Raw genomic sequence first — 21220 nt, forward strand, 5'->3', positions numbered from 1 at the left:
TTGAGAACGCGTCCCGTTCAGGGGATATCCTTACACGGGAGACCCAGAGTATATAGAAAAGGAATGAGAAACAGGTTTGATTCGTGAGAATATCATCAGGAGGAGCTTGATCCGGGAGAAAGGATCTGATATGGATCCCGAGACGAGCGTGGCTCCTCCGCGCCCGTATATCTGTGTGACGTCGCTTTCTTTCTCGCTCCGTGTCTATAGATGACGAGAGAGCTGCGAGGGATAAAGAGCCGCGAGTAATCTGTCCAGAAAGAGAAAGCGCGCGGAGACGGATAGGGGAGAGCTTATTTCAACAATGGATACTTCGTCGAGGAAGCGCCTGGGGATACGCTCCGTGGCTCGATCCCGCTTCCACGAGCACGGGGAGAGAGTCAGCTCAAAAACTGGCAGACAGCTCCTGTCTACTCGATACCCAAGCAAAACTGCGCCCTCTCCCGCTGCTGGTTTCTCCCTTCCTCTCTTGTAGCGGCGTACAGGGCGCATCAACTCTTGGCATTCGTACGACGCTTATCACCCTTCGATTTGAATCATTCCGCAGCTTGTGGAAGGCAGCCGACGAGGGGGAGGTGCGATTGTTTTAGCTTCCAAGTTATTTTCAGCGTCGTACAAGCTCGTGTGAAAAAACGTGTATTTTGGGGACGAGGGAAAATGAATGATATGGAGTAAGTGCGTGGAAAGGGTGAAGCAAGCTGCGCGGGTACGTGGAGCTTCCATTCATCATGTCTCACTGGAAAAAACGGACTCGGAGGAACGAACGACCGACACGGCTCCGTGTCGAGCGATCAATCATCGAGCGACTTCCGAATCAAAGTTTATCCGCGCAGAGTCGTCGAACGAAAAGGCTTTTGGGGCTGGGGACCGAGGCGCGCGGGCCGGTTCGCGCATTACGCGAAAAGTTTCGTCCATTAGCGCTGTAACAACGGGATCAGTGACGACGCCCGTGTACTAATGCACTCCTCGGACGAGAACTCGAGAGTGCGGCAGCGTGCGAAAAGCAAGGGAAAAACGTGGCGATCGAGGGCGCGGAAATCGTTGAAGATCGCTGCTGCGTCATGAGACTCGAGGGCCTCGCGTCGGTGCACATCCGGAGGGCCGGCGCACGTACAACGGCTACGAAAAGTCGAAAAACTCGAACGTCGACGTATCCCTGTTTTCTGTACACATATATCGATCTGTACTCGCGGCGCCCCGCGCTTCTACGAGCTTCGACGAAGCTCTCTATAGAAAATGAAACGTCGCGGGGCTAGTGGCGAGAGCGAGAGAACGCGACGACGCGCTTTGCGGTGACAGAGCGTGTCTGATGGAGGGTTGTCACAGTGCGGGGCCACCCCAAACCTCGTGCTCTCGATCTATACACAGAGGAGCGCGCTTATTCTCCCATGCGAATCTTCCCGTCCCTTCGGCTCGAGGTTTTCCCTCCTCCCTCTTCTCCGCTATTGCCCGGCTCTCGGACCTCTATATTAAAGCCCTTCTAATATCGGAGCAAGAGCTCGAGAGCAGGTTACGTCTGTGTCGTCGCTATACACACACGCGGAATTTGTGTGCACACGACTCTGCCCTCGCTCGACTAATATTTCGATCGAACCGGAGCTCCCGGAGCGGCCGTCTCTTCGCTCTTTATCCACCGACGTTTCTGATCTCACCATCAGCTTTTTTGTGCGTCTTCAGAGTATTTTTTTGGGGAGGGGGGGGGGGGGGGGGACGAAGAAATTGGGAGCGTTGGAAAATTCGGCGGATGCTGGAACGCGCGTTTCCTTCCCGGATTATCGTTCTGCGATGCCCCGGGCGATCGTGACTGCAATAAATACTCGAATGATCCGTTTCTTGATGGAATGCGCTGCCGGACGATGGGTGTGCCGGTATTCCCGTGGAAGTTTTTGCGTCGAGCTTCCGAAAGGCGCTTTCGATCGATGAGAAATTTTGGACCTGGCGGAGTTATTGATGGTTGCAGAGTTCTAATGAACCGATTGTGGAAAAATTTGAAGGCGAAGTGCATTTTTCCTCGATTCCATTTTTCCTCACGCTTCACGCTCTCGCGTACGCCACTCTGAGCCTCCCCGCTCGAATATCTTGAAATGTGTCAGGCGATGACAAGGCTTTGTCTGCGGGCAGGATAAGATTCGAGACTTCTTTTTTCTTTTCTGTGGATTTTACAGCTTTCGAGCATGCTGTTTCACCGCTCTCGCCGCAACTTCCGAGAACTCGAAATTCTCACGTGTCTTTGAAAAGCGATGAACGCGAGGGAACGGGGGAGAACGGCAAAGTAGTAAAATGCCCGAGGGACTGAATTTTCGAGTGGAAAAATCCCCGCGCAGATTCTATATTCAAATGTAGAGCATCGGCTCGTTTCCGCCGCTAGCGCGCGTCCATTTTTCTCTCTTTTTACTTCTGGATCCATCTGACACGCACCATTGACCACGAATGCACGTCCGATAGTGCCGCAGCGGGAGGTCGCATTTGCCCTCGTGCGAGTGTGCTTTTTCCCTCGTGATTACGACGTGTGCCCCTGCCCCCCGCGTGCCTACTTTCCTCCTCGAAAATCTGGTTATCTCGATCAATGGGCGGAGCGCAAAAGAGCAGCGATTTGGCAATTTTTGGGGAGCTAACCGCGCGATTCAGTTACAAATCTTGTTAGCAATTTCATTCTCGTATTTGCTGCTTATAGAAAATGCAATTTTCTTGTTATATACTCACGGTGAATCTTCGGCACCAAACGCTCAGCCACTTGATGTCGCGTATCCTTTTCCCCTGTGGTAGTCTGAGGATGATGTCGGTGTTGTTGTAAGCGGTGAGAACCGGTGGATCTCTGGGCAAAAAAATGAACAAAATTAACGCAACCGGATGAGCGAATTTTTTGGTCGACGATTTTTTTTCGCGTAACGATGATGAAACTGACGCGTTGAAGCGAGCGATCGATAAACTCGCGAGATCAATAAGCGAGAGATTATCTTCGTTATAAACTCGTTTGTATTTCCGATGCCGCGGCTTTATTCGTTACCATGAAAACAGCCCCGTAGCCAACGGCATGGATCTCCGGATGATGGCGAAAGAAAAAGGGAGCCGGCGAGATCGGATCTCAAGGATGAAACGAGGGACTGCGCTTCGTATATATATACACACGTATCTCAACACTCGCCAAAAGCCTCGAGCTACTGTTGACAGGGAGCCCTGCCGAGTCGAAGGGAGCAAATGAGAGCCGAGTGAAATGGGGGTTGATAATGCAGAAATGGAATGCGGAAGGGCGCAGTTAATAAAATCGGAATTACTCCCTCAGATCTCGTTTTCAGTTGTGCTCTCTGTTACTATTATCGCTGTGAGAGCGACTGTCGATAAATGCTTCGTTTATTTGAAATCTTCATGGTATTTATTGCGGTATTGAAGGATATTAAGGTAGATCATGCCCGAAGGATCGTATTTTATGGGTGTCCAAATTGGGTAGATTTTTACTCCCTAATAAAAATATAATCACTCTAAATTAATGTCAGAGTTATTTGGTTCGAAATTGTAAATACATTTTTTCAACTTGTCTTTCGGTGAATGAAATTACGAGTCATTAATTAATCGGGGATCCATCACTGACTGAACCCCAAATTTCATTCGTCCCTGGCGAAAATACTACAGTTTTTATGCAACAATCGCAGCGCCAAGAAGAAGCAAAATGCACGAGTGCTCGTTACCAATTTCATTCGATCTTTAACGATCTTTATTACTAGTAAGACAATCGTCTCGATTTTTTTTCCAGACCTACATCATATATGCTTAATTGTTATTGTGTACTTTTTTATAAACTTCGTAAGAAGCGTTCCTTCGTGGAAAGATAAACGATTTTTCACGTATAGTCTCTATAACCGCGTGTATTTTTCTTCATATTTAAACACGTTTATCTCTATAAGCAATAAGACGAACGCTTTAAAATTTGATACACGCGTGTCAGTCACCTACCCATTTAAACTTTGTAAATTTCAAGACTTTCTTAAGAAAATCGTTTCGTGCATGAACTGCCTTAATAATTAGAATCGATCGAGCCTGTATTAGCTTCGACTGCTCTTTGATTATTCACTCGTGATCAATCTTTCGAATGTCAATGATTGAACTTTTGCACGATTGTTTTTGTGACCATGTTCGAACCCCGAGGGATTTAAGTCCAAATCCTTCCACTTTTCGACTCAACTGACGTTTGGATTTAAGGAGTGCGACTACAAACATTTTTTAAATGTTTATCCGTTTTGAAATTCCGTCGGGAATGTGCGAGAAAGACGGAACGTCAAATCGATCCCCTACGGTGTTCACAATCGTTTCACACCGGAGGATCGATGCCTCTTTTTATAAATTTTCATGTGATTCCATAAAACATCTAAAATTATTCGTAAATTTTTCAAAACTTCGTAAATCCTCAATATGGAATATCTCAAAATGAATTAAATTAATGATAGAATCAAGCTCTCACCGGCCAACGTAGTCTTCGGGATAGGGAACGATGTCTCCGGCCGGACTCGGCATTTCGCTTTCTCCTACCCAAAAATAGGCATCGGGTCCAGTCCCGTCGTACGAGAATCCCTTGATGAATATCGTTGTGTCGTCCACCGCATAAGCTCGGCCGCTTATACCATGAGCGTAGTTGGTCAGTGTGCCAATCAGCGGTCCGTAATTTTCAGGACCGTTTCTCGCATCGCCTGAAATCACCGGTGAATCGTTCTTCAAATAATAACTTTTTCCTATAAATTCAATTCCAAAGGATTTTATAATATAAATCAATCAATTTGACTTGAATAATTAAGTTTGAAATTAATCACTCGAGGCAGAAATAATTCTACAATGATGAACGAATCATCCTGAAAAGCTTATTAAGGGGGTCACCCCGCGTGGCAGCCGGATTCTTTCGGTTTTTTTCACGATTTTTTTCCGGTAAGGAAAAAAAAACATGGACTTTGGAAATTTCAAGAATTTATTTACTGGTATTTCAACTCTATGATAGAATTTTTTAATTCTGATATCTCGGGTAGATTCGTTGTAAAATTACTCCACAGGGAACCCATATGTTTCTCCGTGGTCTCCACGATTCCCGGGGGATTGGTTCATCTGAGATAAAAAAACCAAAGAGCGTTTTGATTCGCTCGGAATAAAGTCAAACAGAAATATATAAAAAATTGAAGGATTTTCGGGGTTTGAAATATTTCTGAAAAGTGGAACAGTGTTTCGAGTGAGAGCAGTGAAAAGTCAATAGAATCATGGTTTTTGAGGTAGTCACTCCGAAAACTATTTCTGAATAAAAAAAGTTTCGGTATATTGATCGTCGACGATGAGTTACGTTGTTTCGGTTGAAAATTTTTCAAAATCCATTTAAAAACGTTCGTTTTTCGAGTCGAATCTCCTCGCAGTTTGCACACCCGATCGAGTCCAACCCACAAATTGTATTTTAACGCACTCTAACGCGTTTGTGGAGCGAGGCAAAGAACGAAATAGAAAAAAGCAGGAAATTCCAATTGCCAACTTTGCATAATGGTGGAGCTGTCATTCGATGGGACTGGGAAAAAGCGATCGACCGAATTGCAATCGTGAAATGCGCCCAGTTTACGTGACGGGCGTGTATACGGAGTGGCCAATTTATGTATCAGTGCGACTGGACCCTCGCGTATGGGATTTTCTCGTAGCGCGAGACACCTCCGGATCAGAACGACCCTAAAAACTGAAAATCAGAAAATAAGACGCGAAAGCGTACAAAAAAAACGTCCACGGTCCCACGACCTCCGAAGATCTCCGAATCTTGAAAATTTCTCGTCACTCCAAAATCGGAGTTCCAAATCCCTAGAAAAGCGTGTAAACGCGAGGCCCGCAAGCATTCGATGTCGCTACGACGACATCGAGGCTCGAATTAACGAGGGAGCAGAAAAATAGAGATGTTCACAGGCTTTTGCTCGCTACCAGTCGATATAAATCGTGCGTCCGACTGTGGATTCGATCCACATGTGTACGTATATCTATTTACATGCGTGCGAGAAGCTCGTGATGAGGTCGAATGGAACGCAAGCCAGTAAGGGACGGCATGGACGGGCGCTCAGGCTGCTCGATCGTTTGCGCGGATAACGCGGAATGCTCGGACAGACGGACCGGCGGAAGGACGAGACAGCGATATACGCGTTTTGACTCACTCTCTCTCTCTCTTGCTGTACTCGGCCGCTGGATACGGTGTGTTAATCTACACATATGCGAACACACGCGATGGGACAGAAGCGTCCAAACACACACGTACACTCTATCAACGGAATATGTTGGACGCATCGCCACCCCGATACAAAAGTGATACGGCCAGTGGCGCCAGGAGGAACGAACGAATCCATCCAGCCCAGCATTGTTAGCGCTGACGTTCTGTACATAAACGTGCCTATAAATCCTTCGATGGGGCGTTCTACACGGAATGGAACTGCCTTTACTTTTTTCCGAATCGGTCCGAGGAGCTGCGCGGTGTTTTAATGAAGCATTGGGAGGCTGGAAATGAGCAAAAAAATTGGTCGAATCTCTCGTAATCGAACGCGTTGAAATAGCTCGACGTTTTTTTATGAACGGTTGTGGGAATCGTCACAATAATGGAAAGTTTTGAATTTAGTAGCTTTGCTGTTTCGTAAAAGATCATAATTAACGTCACTTGATTTTCGACAATGAGGCTACCAGGGTGAAAGACAGTGGGAAATAAATGATCGCTGAATCGCAGTGGATTCCGTCGGAAAAATGCTCCGTGTACACTCGATCGTATACCGCCGTCAGGGCTCGTGGATAGGAGCAATACAGCCGAAAGCAAATGCCTGCGTAGCGCCGCGCACCCCGACGTTTATCCCCCGATTTGCATGGATTTCATTCCGTTTACTCGTCCCGGAGTCATAAAGCGTGAAGCCGTATACAACAGCTCCAATCTCTCTCGCTCTCTCTCCCACTATTTTCATCTCCTCCTGGCTTCGCTCATGACTTTGCCAAGTAGAAGAATTCTCTTCCATCGTAGGAAGGAGGAAACGAATGCGTGAAGAACACAAATGAGCTGCTGAAGACAAGAGCTCCGTACCGCGCAGAAATCGTATGCCGGAATCCTGAATTAATATTTATCACGCCAAGCCTTCTCGGCGGATTGGTGAAAATATTTCAACCGAAGTATACTCAGACGTGCGAGATTATGAACTTGCCTTCAGACTTTCGTGAGCCTTGCACAGAGCAGACTTCCCAATAGCATTCGAAATGGCAAACTCTGTCGAGAGTCGAGTGATCCTTCGCTTGCTTTTTATCCACAAAAGCCTTCCAAATTTCGATATTCTTCGAAGCAGCGATGACAAGCAGCACGACATTCCTAAATTGTAACGAATCAAGTGAATCGGGAGTGTGAGGCACGATATTGCTGTGATTATCATCCTCGAAACCATTGTCACCAAAATGAGCAAAAATAACGATACCCGATTACATGTATCCGTGTATTTAAGGCATTCTTTTCGCATGAGCGTATTTTTCCGTGCCCCGAATTGGGGCGTTCGAAATTTGGACTGATTGCCAGCCTCTGAGGAGTCGCGGTCATGTAAGAAAATCCTCTGCTTCTGCCATTTTTCCAACTTCAATCGTTAATTTAAGCATTCGTCTCTATTTCATCTTTCGTCTTTATTTTCATCCTTGAATAATGCTCCGGAATGCTCCGGCGATAATAAACCCGCAAAGTTGGTTGAATGCTTCTATTTATAGGAGGAGAATCGAAGCGGATGTGCGCGTGACTACGCTCCAACGGTCTCCTTAGTTCATCGCACCCCCGCATTTCGATTGCGTCAAACGCGTGGATATATACGCGAGGCTCGATCATCGCTGATCATCCCTCGATCGACACTCGTCCTCTCTTTTCACTTTTGCCAGGACACATTACCGAGAGAGCGGGGATGAATGCGACGCTGGCTGTATACAATGGCCAGGATCGTCGCGATTTGGGGGGCTGTCGTGCGAGTTTTAGCCGGCAGACTTAACACGGGCGTATCAGCCTGTCCCCCTCTTGCGACGTCTACTCTACGCAGGCCGTTATTTACGGATAAGTATGTGCGTGCACACGATTGTAGAGGATGGTAAAGTGAAAGCGGAGCTGGTGAATCGACGCTAGAAAATAGTGTGTCCCGTCGCCGCGCCGCGGTTTAAATGTACGAGGGGGGGACTGAGCGGGAGGGTGAGGAGACGAGGAACGGGGAGGCGGTGGCGTTGTACGTGCAACTCGAAGAATCCGCAGCACCCCTCGGCCGCGCAGTCCCTTTTATGTATTATGTAGCCGGTGGACGGTTATTGGATTGTACCGTGCTATTTGTTGCCTGCCACGCTAATGGATCCATAATCACCGGGACGAATTAACGCCGGTAAAACGAACGGGCGGCGACGATTTCCATCGACGAGAGAGCACGCCGCTCACTTTCATCGCGCGAGTTATTCCCTCTCGCTGGCTCCCTTTCTCTTTACGTTTCCCCTCGTTCTTCCCTCCGGTATTCCGCTCTTGTCGCTCCCCGCGTTCCTATCTTGCTCATCGTTTTTCCGCCTTTCATTCCCATTCACCTCCGCGCCCGAGACTTGATTCGGAATAAAAATTCTCGCGTTGAACTTGACGAACGGCCCCTCGTCGCGCCCGTCTTTCTCTATCGAATCATCGGAATCCCTCTCGCTTCGCGTCCCCCGCGTCCTTGCTCCATTTCCCGAAGGCGATGCGCGCGGACAAGTTGTTCCTGCGGGCCGCGCGGTGCAAGGTCGCATGTCCCGCGTGCTAATTGCGCGCTCTCTCATTTTCATCGCGCTGTTTCTGCACCTTCCGCGGTCGCCGCTTCCCTGTTTGCTTCCGTTATAAATGGCTCCGCGGAGTGCTTTACGGAAACCTCGTTTCGGCCGCGCGCGTCGCGCGATTGACCAAAATGAAATCGCGAAATTCATAAGAACGCTATTTTCGCTCGAACTTTCGAGCGCTATTTGCCGAAGGATCGTGAGCGGAGTGTTTATGAGCGCTGAACGCGAGGGGAGTTCGCGAAGGGAGCGGAGAATACCGTTGGTCAACATTTGATCGAGACAAATAACCGGCAGTCGAAGGGCGAGGGATCGATTTTCATGGACCGCGTATACGATCCGGTCGCTCCGCATCGCCGTTACATCTTTTGGAAACAGCACTCTTCTATCATTCCCCGTGACACTCTTTTCTCCGTGACCACACAACGGTGAGTGAACTTGGCGCGTGGAGGGCCAACGACGAGATCCGCCCCCAGCGACTAGCCCAAATAAACTTGCTCGACCTCACCGAATATTCCTCTCACGAAGCACATCGTGCTCCGTTATTTAATGCGATTTTATAAGAAAACAGGGAATCAATTGAAATTTGTATCGTTGTGCCCTGGCAAAAGAGGCGACGGTGTTTCCCAGGGACGATTTTTCGAGTGGGAGGGCGACGCCTGAAATTATCGAATTCGACGTGTGAGATCCCGGGCTGCGTGTACACCGAAAATAAACCTCGATTCTTGACTGCCTCGACCAAGGTGTTTTCCATTTCACAAATTTCCATTTACCAATATAACAAAAAAAAACGAATTTGTTTATTAAAAAAATTCCTGAGTTGCATGAATCATTCGTTTTACTCCACTAAACAAAGAAATTTATCGAGTCAAGGTTCGTTGCATTTATCGAACTAAATGTTCAGCACGCGGCACACATTCAACGTGTATTTCACGAAGCCAATTAGTTTCAGGGGCTAAAAATTTTGAAAAATTTCGTACGACCATTCGCAGGCTACCTGCAAAGTGATTAGACTGCAATCTATAATTATATTTATATAAAACAGTGGACGAGGCTCTGGTCTTACGAGTTTTAATATGAGACAGCCCTACATTCGACTTGTTTGCATTTGCGTCAGGATTAATAAAGGGAGAAAGTTTTGGAGGCGAAGGGAGAGCGCGGAGGCTCGATCGTTGAAGAGGGTTCTCAGCTTCGGCTGCCAAGAAGGGCGGAGGTAAACTGCCGGAAATGACAGCAGTGCGATATATGAGTAGGGAGGGGGGAAGAAAGTACAGCTCGGAAGGGGGAGGAGCTCACCTCTCTAATTCAGGAGGCGGATGTCTCGGACAGTAACGAGACTAACTGGATTCGTCGCGGGGAAGAGGCTCCCGGAATGTGATATAAAAAAGGGCGAAGCCGGACGCGGGAGCGAGGAAAGAGCTAAAAAGAGAATTGGCGCGAAGTTGAATAAAACCGGGAGCATCTCGCTTCAGAGGTGCGGAAAAAGGTGTTAAAGATACAGCGAAGAGCTGATGCGAAGAAGTTGGAAGTGGAGAACGAGAGGAAGACAAGGGCTGCGACCGGGGGGAGGCTCGGCTGTTGGGAGTAAAGTACGTGGGAGATGGCGAAAGGGCGAAAAAGCGAGACGAGCGGTGGCACTGATTTTAATCAAGATATGGCCTGGCAGCGAGAGAAGCAGCAACGAGAGAGAGAGAGAGAGAGAGAGAGAGCACAGCAGCGACGTACCGTTCGCTGCTGCTGGCGGATCAAGTGAGCCGGGGGTATATCGATTTTCCTAAGTGCTCGCGAACGAGGAGTCTCCAAATGGCACAAGTCGGACGTTAACGCACGATATCGAATCACACCATTACTCAATTTGTTTCACCTTCGTCGGAGCCTTTTTTCGTTCTCGGGCGCTTCGTCCTTTTTATTTTATAGAACTGATGACGATCCGCGCTCGTAAATATCCATATTTTCATTTGTTTTATGGCCGCGCGAGAGTTCGCGCGCTTCCATCGTGATTAATGAGACGGATGTGACGCCGCGCCCGCTCTTCCGAGCAGGGGAAGATACTCCTCTAATTAGCAAACAGCAATTGGACCGAGAATGCAATTTTACGTGTTCTCAAGCACGCCTCCAACGAGCTCCGACACTGCCGCGCTGTCTCACGAACCCCGGCACCGAGCTTCACGCGCTCCGAGGTCACTCGTGTAATCATTTCGTCGAAGATGGAATTTAAATAGTCTCGCCAAGAGAGGAGATCGTTAAATGGAAGATTAAACATTGAGAATTAACTCGAGAGGCCTTCGAACACTCGAAATGGCGTCTGATCACTATTCCCTCCGAAGCCATCAATACCGAGGTATTCATACACCATAAATTTTCGTTCAATCATACGAAAACGACCGTCCGAAATGGCTTGCCGTGCCCAAACTCCTTACGGCGATTCGGCATCGTCGCGCTGCGACCTCGAAACCGAAAAACAGCAGTCCGCATCGCCTAATCGAGAATACACGAGAGTAGTTTTCATCCAACGTAATTGTAATCTCAACGGAAAAACGAGCTTTCATCCCCCTGAGAATATAATACGACTGAAGTGACGTTTCGGTGCCCGTTAAGAGATTAAAGTCGCGCGAGAGCAAAGGAGAGATCGGGATCTTCAGGTTTTAGTCATTATTATATCCCTGTGCTCAAGGAACGAGATAAAAGAAAGAGGAAGAGAAAGAGCAGAGACGGATCGAGGGAATGGGAAAAAAATACGAAAACCGAACGAGAGGACGAAAGGAGTGAGACAGATTACGCAGACTGAATATCGCTCAGGACTGCGGACGAGGAGCGGGAGCGGCTCTCGGGGTTTAGGGTAGAGAAAAGAAGAGTGGGAATGCTGAGCTTGCGAGAAGGGTGGCTGGTGATGCGTATACCGTAAAGCAGAGTGGCGTATCGTAGCAGCAACACTTCTGTAGTCTCCCGTATCTCTGGGTATATCTATAACTGCGCGACGGGAATTCACCCACACACAGAGGCGTAACGGCGGCTATATACGCTGGCAAATGCATTAAGACCGATCCCGTTCGTCCTCGAGCGACCGCGGGCCATGCACCAACCCCTTCTCGCAATATTGAACTGTCCCGTGTGCGTTTTGCAACGAGAGCTCCCCGGCTGTACACTTTTGCTCCTGCGGGTGCGTGCAAGCCCGCTTTACGCGTGTTGGGACGCAATCGCGGGCTTGGAGCGCGTCAAGACTTATACTTGCGTCCGGACGCATTACCGAGGGAAAAGCATCGTTTTCAGAGCCACACGCGCTTCTTGGAAGCTTTTAACTCGGACGACATTCCACCCCGTTTTGTCGTTCTTATATCAGGCGATTCCCACGCGATTCCAGCACTCGCCGAGGAGCGCGCCTTTGCGCTTTTTTCGACTCTCCATTCGCCGTGCGTAAGGCGGGCGCGTTCTGCACGCGCAGGGGGCTTCGGATTCTGGGGTGCCCGATTTTTAGAGGACTCGCTTTTTGCTTTTGAGACATGTCAACCCCGCGGTTTCGTTTCTCTCAATAAAAATATTCGTTTCGATGCACGAGTCTCCGAATACTCACGACAAATGGGACAAAATCATCTGCGAGTGTCAAAGCGAGCGAAAATGCGCGGCTCCATAAACTCACGTTGAAGCGAAAAAATATCTTTGGGACAAACCGACTGATTCTTCCACCCCTCAACGATTCACGCTCAGGAAATTTGACGTTTGAGATCCAAACAAATATTTACGGATGCGCACGAAAGCGATGAGGACAAATTTTCAAATTTCTTTCAGGATTCAGTTGAGTAAACGAAATTTGTCATTCGACGAAAAAAATGTTCGAGTCTGCCGAGTGGATCCGGTCGAACACGCGAATTTTGTTTGTCGCTTTATTCTTCAATTCAATTTCAAATGAACTAAAGTATTTTTTTTTTTAAACGACTTCGTTCTTCGCGAACAAAACTCTCGCTTCTCTTGAAGCTTCCTTTTTCTTTACTTTCAATGATTTTTTACGAAATACTCGTTCTTTTTATCATTGCCTTCTACAACGTGGACAACTCCCATTTCGAATACGTCTTTTCTCTTTCGTGTTCCGTTTCTACATAACTGCAATGATTCGAAAATGAACTGTTGAGAACGGAGCGAGCAGAGTCGGCCGAAAGCGAATCCGAAATGACGAAAGATGGAAATAAAGAACAGAAAGAACGAGGGTAGGCCACGCGAAAGTAGCTGAAGGCGAAAACCCATAACGGGAATCCATTTTCAACCCCGTCAGACATTTGTCACGCAGTCACCTAAGCCACCTCGTAATGATGCATTATGGGCTCGGAGCACCATTGAGCGTCGCGTCGACGCGTCCCTTTTTGCCCCGTCAACGGGAGAACGACGCCGGTTCGCGGTCCCCTCCTTCCCAGGCCAGTTTTTCTCCCTTCCCTGCTGGTCTCTTGCGCTCGGTGATATTTTCGTAAACGCTAATGTAATTGTGATTCGATGTTATGGTAAACGTTGACAGCGAACATTGAGAGAACCGGAGATTAGAAATCGCGACAAAATGTAGCTCTCGACACGATGCTCTTCTTTAGGAATCGCGTCGGAGAATTCCGGTAAATGGGCAAAGCGCAAAGGCACTTTTACCTTTACAGATAGCGCGCATATCCAAACTTTATCGTCAAAGCACAGCAGCGCAGATACGTCGCGAATTCCCTGACAATAGGAAAGAGAAAACGAAGAGAATGAATAAGAAAAAAAACAACACGGATAAACGCGGAGCTAAGAAAGAAAAAGGGGAACGATGGGACGATCGCGTGGATTACATCGTGTACCTGAAAGATCGAGAGCTGACAGGGGAGACTGGGATAGAGAAAGAATTCTGTAGAATGGAAAGCTCGATGGAGAAAAACTCTACTGGGAATTCCAAAGGCAATACCCTTCCATTAGTTAAATTGTTTCCCCCGATATACCGAAACGTCGTTCGCGTTTCATTCTTTTCATTCCCTTTATTTTCCATTTATTTTCTCACCGCCCGACCTCGACTTTCGGCCCCACACACGGTTACGGCCTTTATGTACTCTCGCGACGTTTCAAACCCCGAATAAGATGTCGCCTCGTTATAGACAATTTGCTGTCAACGATACCCCGACAAAGTGAGTCGAGGGAGAGCTCGCAACTGGTTTTTTTTTCGGTTTTCGATGAAATTTATGATTTTGCCATTTTTATCGCAAACTGTATTTCGAGTGAAAGCTCTCGGTTTTTGGAGTATGAAAAATCCTTTTTCGGATCGTGTAAAATTGGTCTAAAAGGTCCGAAAAAATTGAGTCACCCTTCAACGAAATTCGCCTCCGGCACGCGCGTGGGTTTCCCCGAAAAGAAATTCTCCCCCCAAAATCGGACGGAGCTCCAAAAAATTCTCACTCGAACGAAAATGTTGACTCGCTCGCTTCGATCCGCCAATTGTGCTCGCCAACTATAAAAACGCAGTGATCGAGTCGGAATTTCGGCTCTTTTCGTGTAAGTAGGTATTTAGATATCGCTTGCCCATTCGCCCGACTAATACCGGTGTTACCTACTTGCGCGCGATATTTCGAGAGATGAATAACCGACGACATGCTCTAATCCGGACGATATTTCCAACACAAAACTCGAGCTCGTTGTTCGAGGCAGAAACACCCGAACGCGGAGGTACAAACGCACGCGTGTGTTCGGCAAAAGTGTCGGGGATGCCGGAGCAGCGAAAGCCTTCGGCATTGGATCCAGCGAACCTGAAGTAATCTCTCGACTTCCAAAGAGGATAACGCACGAGTTTCGGGTCTCTTCGTCCCTGTGCGCTCCGGCCCAGTCCTCCGCAACACCGTCTCGCCCGTCGACGACGGTGTTTTTCACTGTATCAGTTCGCTCCGCGCCTCTCTTATATTTAATGTATATGATTTTGCAATTAAATTTATTTTATAAATTAAAAATTTAATGCTTTTGAAATTTTATTTATAAGTTAAAAAAAAGTTGTAAGGCTTTATTGGCAATGTTGCAATTTACTGCAAACGATATACTTTTGAAATTTTCTCTCACAAATAATCGCAAAATTTCATTTAACGCGAACGAGTTAAACGGGAGAGATTTCGGTAAAATTACACGAAAATCGAAGAATTTACGGTCGAATATTTGGAAGGATGAAGCGTCGAGTATTTCGATGGTCGACCGAAAATCTTTGAGCTCGCGTGGTTCGTTGTCATTCGAATCGTAACTTTTAACCAGCAGGCGGGAGAAAAATATTGGTAAAATAGTAATTTCGTACTAGAACCGCGAGGCCGTTTTACCTCGTGGTTATCGCGTTCGATGGAATGACTAACGCGAGTCCAAGAAAGGGCGATGAGGCGATGCTCGCTACAGTTTTCGCCCCTACTCGTGCTGTGAATTAACATTCTTTGAATAAAACGTTGCCATGATCTCTTTAGAAAGTGCACACGAAGCGGCGAGGTAATTGCGAGATGAGAACGAGGTCGCGGTGTAGAATGGAAGATGCCATTAAACCATTTCGGGGACGTCTATGACCAACGCAAATATTTATATCCTCGAGCTATAAGAGCATTGCAAGAATCGCGTCCACGCAGGCCACAATACCGACTCGGCAACTCTATCGTTCTCAAATAATCTCACGTTTTTTCTCCGTCATCTCGTGAACTAAAAAAAGTTTGTGCACGTTTTATCGGTAGAATATGCCCCTTTTCTTACGAGTTTCGCGTCGAAATGAGTTTATTTTCATGCTCCACGTTCTCAATAACTTCGCTTCACGACCTCGTCGAGATTGTCCAGTTTTTCTTTTTATCGCCATACAATCGCTCTGCATTGTGCGCGAGGAAAAATTCTTTATCGAATAAAGTCTCTTTTGGTTTACCAAAAATACTCTTTTCCTATCTTCATTCGATGGTAACACAGAGCTTTCGTTTATTCAACAACGAAAATGGGCGAAGCCACCGTTTCCTCGTCCAACTCGATGGGATTTGAGTCGAAGAACCCGTTCCGTTTGCGCCAGCGTTCTTTCATGCCTGTTTTATTAGTTTTTCACTCCATTCGCCTCGCCTTCGTCGCAGTCGATATTTTCTTTTTCCGCCCCCAAGTATTTTTGTTCCAACTATTTTTGTTCCAGCCATCTCCGTTCGATTATTATTGTTAATGCCTCGAACTATTGGCGTGTTTATTAACCGTAGGGATGCAGGCTGAGCGGTGAGTATACTGCAAAAGTGGAGATATCGCGGGCCCTCGCAACAATAAGTTCCATCGTGGTGGGGTCGAGCCCCGCGATCGGTGCTGCATTAGTAGGCCGGAGGAGAAACGTGCTCGCCATGTACTACTCCGCGATATACAGCTCGCGTTCTCGTACACGGAGAGAGGGCTGTAGTAGGTACGGTAATCCAGATAAGCCGGTAAATGCGAGCAATTCGAGCGCCACGAGAATCTCGCTCGGTCTCTCTCCCCGAGAAACAATATTCCCTACTCGAAGCCGACAAATGCCGAGTTCAGCCTCCCCCCGATTTCATATAACGGGTGGGCCGCTCTTCGGGACAATTAACGAACGACGGTGTCCGGAGACGGAGAACGTCGGGGTCGGGGGGGCTCGAACGCCTTTTACGAAGGGAAAACAATTGGAGAAGTTTCTCGTCGAATCGTTTCGTTTGTTTTTTCATACGTTTTTTGTCGATATTATACTCGATTCTTTTTGCTCTTCGAAATAGCGAAGAGCTTCGTTGACTGGTCGGTGCAGTTCCTCTCAAAGGATTTTAAAAAATAGAAAATTCGATTTCGGAATTGCGTCAAGGTAGATCATGCCCGTAGGATCGTATTTTATGGGTATCTAAATTATGGGTCGATTTTTACTTCCTAATCAAAGATTCAGAGTTTTATTACGAAGCTCGACGACGAAGGTGGTATTATCACTTTAAATCAATGGCCCAGAGTTATTCATGCGAAATTGTAAAAGACGTTTTTTCAACTTATCTTTTGGCGAATTAAATTACAAGCCGTTAATTGACGGCAAACCATGGTTTTTTATGTAAAAAATCGCTCCAGAGAGCGCAGAGGGATCGAGGAAAAGGTTTGAATGAAAAGACAGAAAGCATTGACGCAGAAATGGGCCAAGCCAAGAAGAAACGGAATGCCGAAATAAGCCAAAATGTGAGGTTACTTCGTTGCTATTGTGTACTTTTTCATAAACTTCGTAACAAGCGTTCATTCGTTATATGGAAAGATGAACGATTTTTTAAGCATTGTCCCTATAAACCTGTGATTTTTCTTCATATTTAAGCATGTTTATCTCACAATAGCCAGTAAGAAGAATCCTTTAAAATTCGGTGTGCGTGTCAGTCGATTAGCCATTTAAACTCTGCGTAAATTTCAAGACTTTCTCAATAAAATCGTTTGGTGGACGAACTACCTTAAATTGAAAGTGGATTCGATGTTGTGAAACAAGAGCGTGCTCGGCTGTAATTTATCGCGTCCCGGGCAGCGGAGCTCGTTCAATTAGAATCGAATAAAAGCGAATGAACGGAAGTGATGAAACGAGGAAAAATGGATGCTTTTCAAACCGTGAAAAATGCGTCTCAATTATAATTCGTTTCTATCGACACGATTCTACGAGCCTCGGCGAGAAAAAACTGAAATCCGTTGAGCCGCCGTCCGAACGCGGGTCCTCGAGAGCAAACATTCGAGTCTCGACGAGCCCGCAACGAGAAAGATGGAAATGTGATGCGAATGAACGAGAGCGACGAGGAGACCTAGCTTCGGAGTGAGAAACCTTCGGTGACGAGAGTACCGGGCAACACGGAGGAAAAGCATCGCGAGTGAAAGTACGTCGAAACTGTACGAAGCTCTCCGCGTATACGTGGAAAAAAGTAGGCCACGGCTGCATCGTATCTCACCGCGAGCGCACATACACGAAACTCGCGTCTCGAGCCCCGGCCATTATGGAATTACCGGTCGCTCGAATGCGAGTCCTCGCTCCGGCTCTCGCGTACACACATAATAACTTTGCAGACAGTTATGCATAAATTTCGAGGCACACACGGAACGGGCCAAGCCCGCCGGTGTAGCGCTACGAGACCGAGGACATGGCTTCGCACGCGTAGCGAGCGAATGTAACTATTGCAGGGGAACAAACGTACAGCGAGAAAGTTCACCATTTAAATACCTCCTCGGCCCTGTCGCCTATCCTTATTTGTAGTCGCACGATACAAGTGCGGAATCACCGGTTCCGAATGAAATGTTTATTCTACAAAAACTATTCCACCTCCACGAATCCGACCATTTATTCTCAGAAACAAGCCCCTTAATTTCGTCATTTTCACTCGACGTTTACTATCGAAATGGCCCAATGAGTACCGCTGCGGCGAGAGCCTCAGCGCTGACGATCGCGTCTCTCACGCGGACCATTCGCGTCTGTCGAATCTCCGAAATCGTATACGAATAATTTCAACGTTTTTTCACATTCTTTCGCTCACACAAAAATATGATATTTCCAACTATATTTTCACTACACGGTACGTTTCCCTGTGACAGAAATTTTTTATAGTCGCACTGTAACATCGAAAAAAAACACAGTTACATTCACGACAATTCTGTGGTAGCATAAATGATGTTTAAATTATCGAAACAGCAAACAGTCACATAAAAATACGTTAAGAGAGCTTACTTAAAGGACTGCAGTTCATTTTACCGAAAAAGTTTTTCCATATCGCGTGGAATCTTGCAATCGATATAGTATGAATTCTTTACAGCCTGATAGAGAACTTTCGCGCATGCATTCTTTTCTAAGGGATTATTCACTTTGGAAAAGTCATGTTGGGACAAATTAATTTTTGCGAAACTAATAACAAGTTCGTGATCAGTGAGCCAAAAGCCTTGGACGTGATGTGTAACTTGTGTATATCAACTCAAAAATACTCGTTCTAATCACAAAATTGAAATATCCTGAAAACTATTGAAATTTTATTTGAGCAATTTTAAGCAAGAACACGATTTATGCGCTTCAACGTTGGAAAATAATATGATGAGGCTTCCGAATCGTGGATTTGAAAAAGATGGACCTCAAAAATGTCCACTTTTCTGCTTTATTTTGGAAAAACCTAATAAAACAAGGGTTTTAGCTGAATTTTAATGGCACAATTGAAAAATGCGATCTCGACAATAGTTGACAAGGCTTTTCCATTACTGTGAATAATCCCCTAGAAAAGGGTACATGCGAAAGGTGCCGAAGGGTTAATCGTGTATAAGTAGACACTTTAGTATTTTTGACTCAACGAATATCAATAAGTATTATGCATATATGGTGAAAAGATTGTGAATTAAAAAAATATGTTTAAAAAATATGTTTATTTTTTCAAATAGTTTATTGTTATACACTAGGGTGCTTTAAAAAAAAAAACGATTTTTTTTTTCATGGACCGAAGAGTAGTACACGTAAAAAAAGTGACTTGCCCAAAATTTGAGATGAAAAAAAATATTTAGCGGTCCCTCAAACGACTTTTCGATGTTTTTTCCTATTTGAGGAAACAAATCATCATGGAAAAATTCGAAAAAAGTCATGAAAGTACTTTCTCCCTTGAACTTGGAGCACGTTTTTCCATTGAAAATCTGCGAAATTTTTTTATTCGGTTGAGATCATGCTTAAAAATCTAAAAATTGAAAAAAACATCTTTTTTCGAAAATTGAATTTTTCATATTTGCGTTATTAACATATTTTCAACGGTAATAACTATCTCCCGGCTCTTGAGCCGATGGGTCAACTTATTGATTGAAAAAAAAATAGAATTTTCAAAAAAATATTTTTTCTTGAGTTTTGAGTAAAATGGACACCTCATCCATATGTTTCAACATTTTTTACTACAGCCCATTTTCACCACAGTCGTTTAGTAAAACCTGCCACAGACTTTTTTCTTAGTGTTGTACACAGCGTTTGAAATCTCATTCCGTTCGATATGTTTCTCTGAAATACTCTTTTTGCTTGAGACTCTGCTCACGGTGCGGAGAAAATGGGGCTAGTCTCGCCGCTGTCTCGAACCCGAGGAGTATCGAATATCCCGCCCGCGGAGCAGCGAGTGCTAATGCACTCGCAGCGATTTGCCCCATCGGACTTGAGAGCCTCCGAGCAATGTGAAAGTTCCATACTCGCCCGGTATCGACGTTTCTATGTTTCAGACAACATTTCCCACACGTTTCGTTACCGATACGACAAACCGTTGCTCAACCACCCGCTCTTTACGTAACTGACCAACGATCTCTGCTGAATGCTTCTCAGTTTTTTCTACAATCCTTCTCACACGCTCGGAGAGAATTAAATTTGAAAAATTACCGTCCAATTACGACGGTGCGGTGACGAGCTGCAGTTCATGAATTTATGATGGGGAAGAAATTGAATTTTCATATACGTTAAGGAGTTTTGGGACAGTCGACACGGTGCTGTGATGCTAAGCCATGTTGGGAACAAAAAATTTCAAAACGTTGACAATTTTATAAAAAATCGTGATCATATTCTTTAATACCAAACTCGACGATACATATTTTTTAAGGTTTTTTTCATTTCTACACTGTTATCGAGTAATTAAACACGAAAAAGTATACATTACAGGTATAAGAACTCTGCTTTAATGCTTAATTACTCGATAACAACGTGGAAGAAAATTTTGAGAAAAATTCTGCTTTTGCACTTCGCGTTGAAGAACGTTGTCACCAATGAAAAGTTCTAATTAAAAACTCCCTCTTCGGCTGATCACTTCTGAGCTATTTTCGAATTTTGCCAATTTCTTAATATTTATTAACACGTACCGAAACTCCTTAAATAATATTCGTCGTTAAAAGTAGAAACTTTTACCGGAATATGTTTAAAGGAAATGTCCGGTTAAAGGTGCCGTACTTTTGAAGATTATTTCAATATTTATTTCGCAAATATTGCATGCGAGCGCGTCACAGTGAATTTTACTGTGCTGCACTGTACAAATTTCCGTACGAACGTTTATGCCAGGATGCGGCGATGATAGGGACACGCAGGGGTACGTTGTCGCTATACCGGCCTATTTCCCCATTCTTTTTATATGCTCAGCCCTCTGTTGAAGTGTGTAAATCACCGATTTGGAGTGCTACGGAATTCGGAAGGGAGTGATCGATACCTGCATCGGGGCAAAGACGTTTTACCGTGATGCACGGTTAGATTTACTAAAGGTTTTTTGTAAATTTAAGTGTACGTACCGTAAATTTCAGTATCTTCAATATTTACTATCGTAAAACTGAAAATTCGGCAGAATATTGAAAATTTAACAGTAAGTTTCACACTAAATATTAATGTTTGATTCTCCCCGTGTGCTTGATTTTACATTCGAAACGCTCGAGATGTTCGGCTGCGTTAGAAAAAACGATTAGGAACCAACGTCTCTCTTGAATTTCGATTTTTGGGAAGATT

General features: G+C 45.7%; 1 protein-coding gene across 3 annotated transcripts in view; it reads right to left on the reverse strand.

Moving 5' to 3' along the window:
- LOC122406550 (protein Skeletor, isoforms B/C) overlaps positions 1 to 21220 on the reverse strand; it is a 41880-nt gene that overhangs the window by 18020 nt on the left and 2640 nt on the right. For all 3 annotated transcript variants that reach the window (XM_043412061.1, XM_043412063.1, XM_043412062.1), the window contains 2 exons: positions 4457 to 4682; positions 2704 to 2815 (listed from right to left, as the gene is read on the reverse strand). In XM_043412061.1, the coding sequence (XP_043267996.1) occupies positions 2704 to 2815; positions 4457 to 4682 (338 nt within the window). The remainder of the gene's footprint in view (positions 1 to 2703; positions 2816 to 4456; positions 4683 to 21220) is intronic.

Source organism: Venturia canescens, chromosome 2 (genome assembly GCF_019457755.1).
Source record: "Venturia canescens isolate UGA chromosome 2, ASM1945775v1, whole genome shotgun sequence".
In the NCBI taxonomy this organism is placed as follows: Eukaryota; Metazoa; Arthropoda; class Insecta; order Hymenoptera; family Ichneumonidae; genus Venturia; species Venturia canescens.